General features: G+C 38.0%; 1 protein-coding gene across 5 annotated transcripts in view; it reads right to left on the reverse strand.

Moving 5' to 3' along the window:
• The window catches only part of dyrk1b (dual-specificity tyrosine-(Y)-phosphorylation regulated kinase 1B), an 80,934-nt gene that overhangs the window by 23,655 nt on the left and 44,157 nt on the right, over positions 1-13,122 (reverse strand). For 2 of the 5 annotated variants that reach the window (XM_087285812.1, XM_087285811.1), the window contains exon 1: positions 9,632-11,702. In XM_087285812.1, the coding sequence (XP_087141938.1) occupies positions 9,632-9,773 (142 nt within the window). In that variant the 5' untranslated portion in view covers positions 9,774-11,702. 5 annotated transcript variants of the gene reach the window in all.

The following is a 13,122-nucleotide window of genomic DNA, read 5'->3' on the forward strand; positions in this document are numbered from 1 at the left end:
GTGTCGAGACATTTGCATATTCCTGTCATTCACTAGAGTAGTTTACTAGAGTAATACTGCTACTTTTACAACAGCATACTGTAATAGACAGCTTGCTGCTTTTCACAAATGATTATACATTTGATTTGAGATTTAAGAAATGCATTACATACAGTGCTCAGCATATATAAATATCTCACAGATCTCTCTATTAAATTCATATTTTAAATAGGAAGCTATGCAAAATTATATTTATGCGTATACATTAGATTAGTCAACACTGAAGTCAAATCTGGAGCTTATCTAACAAAATAACTTGCGATAACGGTCCAAAAACTAGCACAATAGTACATCCAAATTTATGATAGAGAAAAATATTAAATACAAATTTAAAGAGAAGAAAAATCAAGAGAAGCAAACAAATCTGAACAATTTAGTTGATATTTTGCAGGTTGTAATTTATTTTGCATTATTTTGCTTGAATTTATTTAAAATCTTTCAATTTCTAAATTCTTATGGTGACTAAAATGTTATTTTAATAAAAATGTCTGTTGAATAAATCAGTTTAGTTCAAATACACCAAAATATGTCACCTATAATCACTGAGAAATGGAAATTCCTTTTTTAAAATGGGGTGTACTCAATTATGCTGAACACTGTAACTAGTGTATATTGTGAAATAAAATGGATTCATGTGAACATGGAGTCAGAAAGAGATTTAAATGACGATAAGGATCCTGATAACACTTATATAACATATTTAATTGAGCTATTCTTGCTAATAAGATCATTTTTTAAATTTGCATTATGTCTAATAGTCATAAAAATAATAAATCACCATCCAAAATCCACACTCTTGACCAGTTTTGTCTTTGTCAGACTAGTATCAATCCCACAACCAAGCCATCTGAGAGCATCAGGTATCCATGAACAGCATATACACATTTCACAATGTAGGCCGGTGAGGTTTTCAGAGCTAGTTATGTGTACAAAAGACCAAGGGACAAACAGAGAACTAAACTACATGCTTATAAAGAATTAATGCTGTCCCAAATATGAAGGACATAAATTTTAACTACAGGATGTGATTTTTTTTCCTCGCCCCCACATCACCAATAACCCACAGTGAACATTTATAAACGTACAAAGGAAGTATCGGACATCTTGGGAAAGCAGCGAGAATGTGCAGAGAGAGTACAGTAATTAAGTGAGATTGCTGAGTGCGGAAGCTGGGATATGAACGTCTAACGGGGATATGAAATGGATGAGATATTCCACAGTGAATGCTTTTATTGCTGCTTTCAGGAGCTGACAGGTGAGGAGTAATAGGGGTGAAATTTATCAATGACACATTACAACTTGAAATAGCCAGGCGATCAATGGCCGTAGCTTAAACAAAGTGTAAAACGACACATCTGACCACCATCAATCCCAGGGAGTGACGGCGAGCACTGCTGCTACATGCCCATAGGAGGAGTCCCAGCACCAACTCACTGACAGGAAGCCTGCCTGGATATACATATGTGAGTCATCTCCAACTCATTGCTTTTTTACTTCAGAGCCTGCTGCGAATGACAATGACGGCTCAATCACGAATGCAAAAACCTTTCAAATGCATACATGATGTTTTTTTTTTATTTTTAATGACTAGCATTCACTTTGACTTTAAGCACGTCTTCATTCAATTCCTTGCCCTTGGTTTTCAAAAGAAAGCCACGACTGAAAGAGCGCGATCTGCTGAGCACCAGGAAAAATGTCACACTGTGCCTTTAAATGCTGAAACGAACACATTGAGAACTTCCTGAGTGTGACACCCCCCTTCCTCTGCTCTGATTGGCAGAGGCCCCCTCCCTCTCTTCCTCCTGATTGGCTGCTGGTATCCAAGGGCTGGGCGGCGAGGTCTCTATAAATAAACCTGGTAGCTTGTGCTGTATCAGCAACCCTTCCCACAATGCCGCTCTCTCGCCCTCCCTTTCCCTGCCTGTTACCTCTCTCTTCTTTTCCCCCCTTCTCGCTCTCGATCTACACTGATCTGGCCATAGCGCTCGCATAAAAACATTGCCCCGTTGGGAATGAATATTAATAAAATATAACAGGGGCACATGCCCCATCACAGACACACAGGTGCCTGGGTGGAATTTATTGACACGAGTGTCACGTCGCAGTAGTTAAATATATCAGGTGCTGGATGAAGTAATCATCTGCTGCAATTAACCATGCAAAAGACCACCTCCACCAACTAACTCACTCCACATCCCCACAGCTGACCAAACACAGCTGCCAGCTGCCAATCACAGTGTCGCCATGGCAACAGACCAGCCTACTCCCTGTCTCTAAGGCACAGGAAGAGGATGGTGGTGTGTGTGCCTGTGAACAGCTGAACACCCCTCCCCATCACTCCCACCTCACCCTTCCCATGTCCGTAGTGACCCCCTATCTTATTCCCTGTTAGGGTAATGGGAACGCTGGTGCTACTGAGCCAAAGTTGGACACACCATGATAGGCGTGAAGGGAAAAGAGGTCAGGGAGGAAACTCTGTGCATTATCAACAACTCGTTTTGCTTTTATTCTCCTCCTCAGACTTGGAAAAGTTTAACGAAAACTTCCTGGTGCATCATAAAACTATAGGAAAACTTGGCATGAGCAGCAAGCAACAAGTTGGTGTGTCAGAATTGTGTGTCGGAAAAAGGACATTGTAGACATGCAGAACATAGAGGTGAACTAGGCAGGGATGTGTGCGTCACATCGTGCCCACCAACTAATGCGTGCGTTTATGGCCACAGATGGCAGGTCACATGGATGTCACCATGTCCCACAGTGAAGGACTACAAGTTTCAGATGCTAAGCTAAACTCTGCCCAACAAAAGCAAAGGTAGATGTGAGAATGTATAAACATGGCAAAGATATGTACATCTCAGAACAGAATGTTGAAGAATCAGTTGTATCATCCCATAGTAGGCCAGTATGATTTGGGGAAAATTATCTAACTGCAATTTTTTTAACAGATATTGCGTTTTCGATTTGCAATTTGATTTTGTAGACAAGCTTCAGCTCAATATTTTGTATCGTAGCTTCTTACTGCTAAAATGCAGTGAGTGTTAGTCAAAAAAAGGAAATGAAAACATTTTTACTTATTCCAACGTTTATATAATTATGTATTTTTCTATAACATATAAAATTGCATCGTTTCAAATAACGATTTGATTTCGATTAAATCGCACAGCCCTATCCCAAAGCGACTAAAAGTTAACAAATATTCTTAATCCATTACTCTTTTTTTTGTCAGCACTTGGATTAAAATCAGAATAAATGACGAATAAGTTTACTTTCTGAGATTTGACACTCACTAATTGCAATGGGTTTTATTTGTTGCATACTAGTAGGTACTAGGGATTCACCTGACTCACGATTTGATACAATTCACAATAATAATCCCACGATTCAGACACTATTTTTAAAAAAAAATATTGAAAACAAATTTAAGGTCAAGAGCCCTTTCATTTTTTTCTTAAATGCTGCACATTTTTTGCAAAATGTAGACTCAATAATATAAACAAACTAAAACTGTGACTGTGCTGGGATTTTACATTATTAAAAAGAAAACAAAGGTAAATTGAGTTTGCACCTGTAAACGGGGCCCTTTTGTTCAAAACATGTATCGCAATTCGTTCAACATTTTTACCAGTTCAAATTATCACATATTTGAATCGATTTCAACCAGCTCACGGGGAATTGTTAAATATGTAGTAGGTACTACATTGCAATTTGAACTTCACAAGAATTAAAGTTCTTACTGTTATGTAACCTAGCAACAACAGCTGTGTGGCTTCACTTGCATTCTTAAATTCTCTTTCATGGCATCATGGGATAGTAAATTATACACCAAATGTGCACTTTCCCCGACACAGGTCATCCAGGTACTTATAGCCTACTGTTTTTTCATGTTTATAGTATTATACAGTAGGGAAGTATCAGATTAGAAATTTAGTGTTGAGAATTGGGAAGCTGTTTTTCTGATAAGAAATACCTCCAGAATGCAATGTGCAATTTGATGAGTTTATTACTTCAGCATATTGAGTTAAATGATATTTTGAACTGCAAACCAAAGCATGCATTTCTAAAAACAATCTAGTAATGATTTAGTTTACAGTGTTCAGGTAGAACAGACCACTTATGAGGACAGAACACATGCATTCAATTCCCAAAGTTTCATAGGGGACCAGCACTTTAGTCTCACCAATTACAAGTTTGAGGAAAGATTATTTATTTAGGGAGCAAGTGAGCTTGTGCCACCATCTCCCAGAATCTCCCACTGGTCATCTCCGATTTTGATTCTCAGAAGCCCCTCATTTGCAAGAAGACACCATCTTCAGCGAGCCTTCTGCAAAACATTCAACCTTTCCACTAAGTTCAGCACCGTGTTATGCGATATAACCCCGTCCAACCTTTCCTTGGCGGCCAAAGCCCAAACAGTACCACTGAGAACTTTAAACAGCCAGACCCCCACAGCTGAGTCAGACTGCACACTATTAATAAAAAGCCATCTGGGTGGACGCCTCTTACAGTGACACTGGTAAATTGAGAGCTCACACAGGGTATTAAAAATAAAATAAAATAAAATAAATCCCCCGCCTCAAAATAAATCATTAGCTAATGATGTACGACAACTGTCCACAGCAACAGCCAACGCTAAAACAAGCACAGTGCTGTCTGAACATCGGTATCCAACCATTGTTGATATGGGTTAAGGCATATCTATGTCTGACTGTGTCCTTCTAGATTTTCCTTGTGGGGTTCCTTTAATTTCTCCAGCAGGTCTAGATCTAGCTGCAATTCGTTGCTAGCCTTCTCGGTGCTAAGTGGGCTCGTCTTCTCCATTTTTCTTTAATTTCCTTCTTATTATCTTTTTTATTACTCATCTTTTGTCTCGAAGTTGAGGTAATTTTGTCGATGATCTTGTTTTTTCTTTAATTAAATTGCTAGGGAAATAAAGTTGCCACTTAATGTTTTTATTTTGACAGAGCTCAATTTAGTGCTGCTTATTCGGTCATAGCGCCACCGGAAGTCAACAAGTAGTTTTCAATTGCTAAAACAAAATTAACACTAACACAGTAGCAAAGTTTTATAGTATTAATTAACATAGGATCCTAAAATACTATTCTTCTCTTTTTGTAGGTGTTATGCTCAGTTTATACGAAAAGTAAATGTAAGCATTTATGCAAATAAATAACATGCTAAGTCAATGTAAGCACACAAATATCCGCTTGTTAAGTGTGACGTCACGCGAAGTGGCTTCCGGGTCCAAGCGATCTATTCAACTGAATGGGGAGACTCATAAAAGCGATTTAAGACTTTAGAAAATCACGATCGCAGTATATATGTCCATGCCTAATATTCGATGGCCAGAAAATGATTATTTTTTTTTTTATTGTTAAATTTTTGTATTTGCTATGCCGCAAGCCCAGAGATTGTTGTGTACACTATAATTTTATATAAAATTAACTTTAATGTGTGATAGGAATAAAACGTTATCATAAACGAATGATTTCTCCACTCAAAGGAATGACGGCTTGGACCCAGAAACAGTATTACATACGTCACAACTTAACAAGCGGATAAGTGAATTTTCACCACACTGTGGAAATGACATGGTATGTGCAGCCCATTTGCGGTGAATCTGTAGAATTTGCCTCAATCGTATCTTCCATGCACAATCAAACAATTATAATCAAGAATAAAATTAGCTTGAAGTGAAAAACATCCTGTGAGTAAACGAGGGCTAGTGATGTGATGCTCTACATTTAGAGTGACCCCAAACATTGGTTTACTGTGTATTAAGTTGTTATTCAAGAATAATTAAGCAACTGTTGAATAGTTTAAATTAGTGTTGTCCCGATACTGAAATTTGGTACCAATTTTAATGCTGTTGAGTGCATCTTAAAAAAACGCTGATTTGCCATTGCTCAACAGCGCTCAAATGTTAGCGGGAAATGGAAGTGGTTTGGATTAGTATCGAATACCAGTAACGTGACAACACTAGTTAAAATTTGATATTATGCATTTTGTGGTTTTTATTTGTTTCACAAAATACCTATATCGTTTTCATTCATTAATTTATTTATAAATTAAATATTTTCTTAACAACTAGACAAAATTAAAGAAGTTCAAACTTATTGTTTAAACTTAAGTATTGTTTATTGTATTGCCAAGTTAACTAAAGCAGTTACATTTTAAAAGTGTAAATCTTAAACACTTGTGTAAAAAAACAACACTGACAGAACATTTTGCAATAGGTTCATAAGCCATCCAGAAATAGTTATCATCTGAAATTGGCCTAGGCACTAATAAAATACCCAATAACCATCTAAAATAGCCTATTTCATTGCAATCAGAGATAAGTTTTAGTTCCGCTCATCATAAACAGATGCACGCCGACTGCTGTCATGAACAATGCTGGATCTCCACCCCTATTATCCTTGAGTTTTAAACACGAGCTGCGGGACCCTAAGGAGCTTACGTGCTGATCTCTCGGTGAGACTGCACCTTCACAGCTCAAGGCGACTGCAAGCTGACGTTAACACCAGACTGGCTAATCTAAAGTGACCAGCACTAATCAAGCGCCCCTTGAGTAAAGAGCCACTTGCTCCAGTGGAGGTGGATGTTGACACAGAGTGAGGAGTGAAGGCCTATTCACGTTGTTTACTTTCTTTCTTGGAAAGAGCACAGCTGATATGAGAGTGAGTCTGGAGACACAAATACAGACAGAAATGGGAATACCTGCACAAAAGTGTGTGTCAACGACATCAGTCGCGTTAATTTGAATGAGTAGGTGGTGGGTTATATCAGCGAGATGTCAAATGGATTGGATTGCTGCTCTGGACTTGCAGGTACACTCTGTGCATCTGGTGAACAATAACATGTTTTTGTTCTGATTCAGGCCCACCACTAATCCAGCAGGAGGCGGGGAGATGGAGAGCCAATGAGCATGAAGGGCATTTGTCACTTTTTCCTCTGAATATCTGAAACAACAGATTTTATCGGCATGCAAAGATGACAACTATAGGCAGACACTTTTCTAGACAGGCTCGAGCTCTAGGAGAGTTGAGTTCAACAGGCTAGATTAACTGGAGCACTGAGGAAAATTATTGATGGTTATAGTTAAGCTATTAAAATATGGTTCAGTATATTTGTGGTGCAACCTGAATTGAAATACTTTGACAATTTCTGGAAAACTGACTTATTTGAATCAAAAGCCAAAAATCTGTACGTTATCGCTGCATATATAGTGTTTGATGCACAATAAATCCATCTAGCCTCTAATTTTTTACATGCGTCTTTAAACAACTGTGCTCAAAATAATTTGTATAGACAATACTTCAAGCTAAGTTAAAACCTTAACATAGATGCAAGTAAATGTATATTATATTAACAAATTACATTAAGCGTTGAAAATTAAAATTGAAATGTGACAGCAATAAATCAGGATTTCAATGGACTTCACGTGGCAATAACTGAGCATTTCACCTTTAGACCAAAAAGCAGTGAGCAAACAAACATGAAAGGCAGCATGAGGGAAAGGAGCAAAGGGCAAGGAGTGAACCAGGTTGTTTGTATGAACGTTGTCTTTCTTTCACAGTCCAAACTCCATGCACCTTGATTCAGGGCTTGCTGATATGATGTCTTCAGGTGGCCCTATCAAATTCTTCTTTGTCTCGTATATGGAGAAACCATATTCCTGCAGCTTTCCCTCAACCCAAAAGGTTGCATTCAGTTATTTCTATCTTTAAAAGAGTTACTCAGGCTTCTGAAAGGCAGATATACACAGTGCTTGACACCCCAGACTGGGGTGGGGGGGGGACAGAAATAGCATCAAGAGGAAAGTCAGCCAGATACATGGATAAAAATAAAAATTTAAGGGAGAAAATGCAAAAACGCTCAATGAATTCTCTTCCCAAATAGTCTGACTATTGTATTACCAATGAACAATCACCCAATTGGACTGATGTTGAGATTAAAACAACAACTCTTCCTCTATCAATCCTCCTATGTACAACTTAAGTACAAACTCTTAGTGTTTGTCACCAACTTAAGACTAACCAATATCCAATAAGCAGTCTACAGGTGAACCGTGACACGATCTTCATGACCGCAGTTAGAATGGACATATGAGTTTGAAGCTAAATCCAGATTTGTGTGGAGTGGGGTTAGTACTTTGCAGTAGCTGTAGATTACTTGTTTGGAAACTTTCTTGAAATGGGCCAATTAAGCAATTATATCGTGACTGCATTAAGCAGCTTAATGCTTGACAGATAATTGAGTCCTTTAATTCCAATCCTGAACTGACAGAGAATAGGAGGGATGGCAAATAATGACGGTTAGGCTAAACATGGTTATGTCTAACAAATCAACTGTCACTGTGCTTTAGTATATATATATATATATATATATATATATATATATATATATATATATATATATATATATATATATATATAGGCAGACAATGAGCTGGTAATATCACATCATCAACTTTCCTCCTCCTTTAAAAACCACTGTGTGTTTTATCATCACTGCTTTCATCTGACAACAATTAAACACTCATTACACAAAATCAGAGAACTATAAGATATGAGATTCTTATTTTGTAATGCTGAATTCATGTAATACTGGACAGCAAACTGATACCACTGGTGGAATAATAGCAAACTGATCTGCCATGACAACAACCTTTCTTATGTCATCACAAGTCAGAGTCTCACTTGTCTTTGCTTAAAATCTGACTAACAAACCAAGAAAAGCTGTTTTGTGACGTGCACTGTGCACAATACAGTACATGCGGGTCTACAGAGCAGCATTCTGCTGCAGCTCTAAGATTCCCAGCAACAGAGCGATCACTGTGAGCTCACACCTCACGTAGAGCTCCCATAGCACACAGCACAAATTACCGCGCAGAAGTGACGCAAAGATCAAGCAGCCTCTGAAAGCGTTTGAGAATGTGCCTATTCCCATGATTGTTTAAACACGTTATGTTAAGACAATGATGGGAAAAGGAGTGTGTGAAAGATTTGACTAATATATGTCCGGTCTAAAGGGGAAATCCCCCAGGGTGGGCTCTTTTTCTACCTTGAAAAGCTCAATATAAACAAAGCTTTTTAGTGATTTTAATAGTAATACGTTTGTAATGGTGTACATCTTGCAACCACTTTCAGTTAAAAGCAATGTTGTTGATGAATGAACCAGACCATGTTTTGACCAAACTGTATTGACGTTCAGAACCAAAACTTAATGTACTTCCTCAAATTCCAAACCACTGTCATCACCACAATTTGCTTGCTTTTCCCTCAACATTTCATGCAGTTTTTTGAGTTGTTGCCTGGATTCATGCTGTCAAGGACACATTGAATTTAACCCATGAGGATTTCCAATGTTTACCATTGGTCAAAGGTAAATAGGACCTTCAACAGAAACTAATGTCTGTGAAATAAACGTATATGAATTTATGCCTGGATGCCATTAAACACTACTGTTCAATGAACAACAATCATGATGTACCAACATTTGTGCATATTCTAACATTAAGGCCACTTTTTCACGCAACACATGAGAATTTAGCGAATGCTGATTTCTTATGGGTGCAAAAAAAGGTACTAACTTCTTGCCGGTTTCCGTAGCAGGTGTGACTGTGGTAAGAAGCGATTCTGATCTGGGCTGCCAATCCAGGATTCGGTCGGCAAATTTGCGACCATTCTGTTAGAAGGCTGGGGCTTCTCCTCCACAGACGAAGTGATCACCATCTGAAAAGCTTATGCGTTGGCCCGTGATATCCAAAGAATGAGTCTAATCAAGTTTGCTGGGGATCCCAAAAAGTACTGAAAAAGTCGCTGACATCAAGTATAGAATCCTTCGCACATGCTTATAACTTCAGTAAATAATCCAGTAGGGTACATCCAATGGTAACTAAACTCAAGTTTGAACCGTAAAGGCAGGTTATAAAGATTAGGATTTAAATTTAAGCACAAAAATATCTTTCAATTACTTGCGAAATCCTGAAGTGACAGACAGAAGAAACCGATGAACGAAAAAGGCACCATTAAGTTATTTCAAACACCGTTTCATTTCTGTCCTTGTTATTCCCTTTATTACTATAATATTCTAAGGCAATGGATTGGGTTTCAGGCAACAATGCTCACTTTTGGCATAAAAATATACATATTCAAACTATGTACGTCTTATATACTTTATAGAGCTTTATATATATATACTCTGCAACACACACACATATAGATAGATTTCTCTGTTTATAAGGGGATGAGCTTATTTGGTTACTAAAGTTTGCTTTACTTGTACTGTATCTAGATTCATTGTCCCACAATACCAAGTGGATTCCATTTGATAAAATAAAAATAACGTTTAGACGAAATGTTCAAAACAGTAAAATAAAAATCGAGATCCTTGTTGAGACAGGACCCCCCACAATTTTCCAATCCCGATAATTCAGCAGCTGACAAGGAAACCAGAGCTAAACCTGGAAGTGTTGGTAGCCTTTAGGGTGGGGGTGGGGGTCTCAATTTTCAACACCATTTACCCCATCACTCTCGCTAAAAATAGCAGGCGTTTCTTATATTCTGTCTAGGTATCCTACAGTAGCTTAAATTAGTCAAAAATGGCAGGTGTGCTTGGCAACAATGGTTGTGTCGCCACTTTCCTCGGTTATAGTCTTAATCCTGATTAGTAAAACAAATGCAGCTCCAGGTAAGACAGATATCTGTGACTTCCTTGTGGGAAAAACAAAAAAGAGAGTTCCCCTTCCCCCTTGAATGCAACTGGCGAAGTCTGCAGGTGTACAGGCGACCTTATTCGCTGGCAAGTCCAAAAAAGAGGGGAGGAGGGAGCCAGAAGCTCAAGACAACGGACGACAACAATCTATAGCTTATGATAAATGTTCTCGTGGGCTGCAGGATCAAAACAAACACGTGCATGCACACAACTACGACGAGTCAAAGTGCTGAAGTGCAAGTTACAGGCACACAAAAATAGACAACTACTGGACAAGAGAATAAAAACTCGCCGATTTCACTATGATACTGTTTCACAATACAATGTGGATCAAATTTAGTCTCAACTGTAGCGCAAACGTCAACCGAGCAGACTGCGCCTGCAAGCGCACAAGCTCTTCAGTTCTGTCAAAAGATGTTTCCGTTGTGCGAATGTGCTTGGCATTGAAAAACAAAACGGGAAACAGATATCCAGAAATAAGTCCAAACGATCCAATCGTCCCAGTCAAGCAGTGAAAACTCACTGAAAAGTTCGGATTATAGACGGTGTCGTCCAACCGTGCGCTGTCAAGTCGCCTCAAAGAACAACAGAGAGCTTTCAGTTCGCGACTGACAAATTGGTTTTAACTTTCCATAAAAGCACAACTCAAAGCGTTTTCGTGAAAAACATCAACTGCCAAAGCTGAAGCATTTGACGTTACTTCCATCCTGAGCTGTCACCGCGATCGCGATCCTGTGCAGTTCCGCGTGCACTTTTCACAGATTCGTTAACTCCCGCTTTCAGATCTCAACCCCCAATCGTAAAGCTCCTTTCCGTTTTTAAAGCGTCTCCTCGATGTTTTGTTTTCCTCCAAACAAAAAAAGTCGTTCTTTTTTAAGCCAGTCTCAAGTCATACTCTCTGCGTGCCCGTTTTTACTTCTTGTTGTCGAGCCTCTCTGGCCGGCACTGGATCCACACCCTGCAATGAGGATTGTTCCATCCGCATGCAAGTGCAGGGGGATCTAAAAGAGCCACTCTGTGGAGGAGCTCGGTTGACGCAGCTACCCACGCTTCAATGTTTAAACACCAAAAGCGGAGGGCTGCCATGAGAACCACGAAACACGTTTCAAAAGGAGTGACGCATGACTATGTGCTTATTTACCCAGATTTCATCAGATCAAACAAGGCTTCGCCACAAACACACATTCACAAGCATTAAAGAAAGACCCCCTTTTTAACTTTAGTAGCGCCACCAAGCCACTTCTCTCCATTTATAGTAACTCTGCAGATATAGATATTCACACAGCGCACATATATATAAACATATATATAGACTGATGGAGTCATTAGAAGCACTTATCAAAATTACAAAGTTATTTAAGCAAACAAAAGTACATTAAGGTAAATGCAGCTTTAATGGAGACCAAACTTTTGTAATGCATGACATCTGGCTGTCGTTCTTGGCATCTCGTAATAAGTATTGCCTTATTCTAAAGCTAAACTTATTTTCTAATTATAATAATAGTAATTCCATTAATATTAAGTGTTATTGTTTAATTCTGTAAATGTCTGGTAACATTTCTTCCAAATTTTAAATAAAATATTGTAATTTTTTAGCATGCTTTTTTTCAGAAAAAAACTATTAAAAAGAAAAACTACTAAAAGGAAGATGCTTTTCATTTGTTATGACTTCCAATGATGAAATTATTGCTTGAGCACCTCTTCAGAAGTTAAAGAGTATTGTGTTGTCTAAACAATATATAAACATCTGAAAATATGTCATCTTTTTGTTGACTATACGTCATTTTATACTCTAACTTAGAGCTGCACAATAATATGTTTCAGAATCGATGAGCGATGACGCAATGTGACCATTCACAATAGTCACATCGTTAGCACAAGCAATGTCCAGTTTGGATAATAATTCATCATTTGCATGTGTTTTTGATGCCTGTGATTGCATAATGACCTGAAAAGCATTCAGGCATAATAAATAGTTCCAATTGTAACTTTAACAATTAATTTTATTGATTTTTGTTTTATTTTTATCATTTAGTTACTGTACTTGAAAACTGTTAGACTCTGGAATCGATAAAAACTTTCAATTGTATCTTTTCCTTGATTAGATTGTTATGCATGAAAATATTGTTAACACATGCAAATAAAGAAATGCACTGCAAATAGCACAGACAACAGCGAAAAAGTGTCGGGGGACCCCAAAAGCTTTATAAATTGTTTATTAGATTTTATAGAGATGCAAATAGTAAACATTATTTATCAATCTCTGACTAAACAAGTACATAAAATTACTTGTACAGAAATCCACTGCAAATAGCACAGACAACAACGAAAAAGTTTTGGGGGACCCCAAATGTTTATAGTTGGTTT

The sequence above is a fragment of the Danio rerio genome, chromosome 16, assembly GCF_052040795.2.
Source record: "Danio rerio strain M-AB ecotype USA chromosome 16, GRCz13ab, whole genome shotgun sequence".
NCBI lineage: Eukaryota > Metazoa > Chordata > Actinopteri > Cypriniformes > Danionidae > Danio > Danio rerio.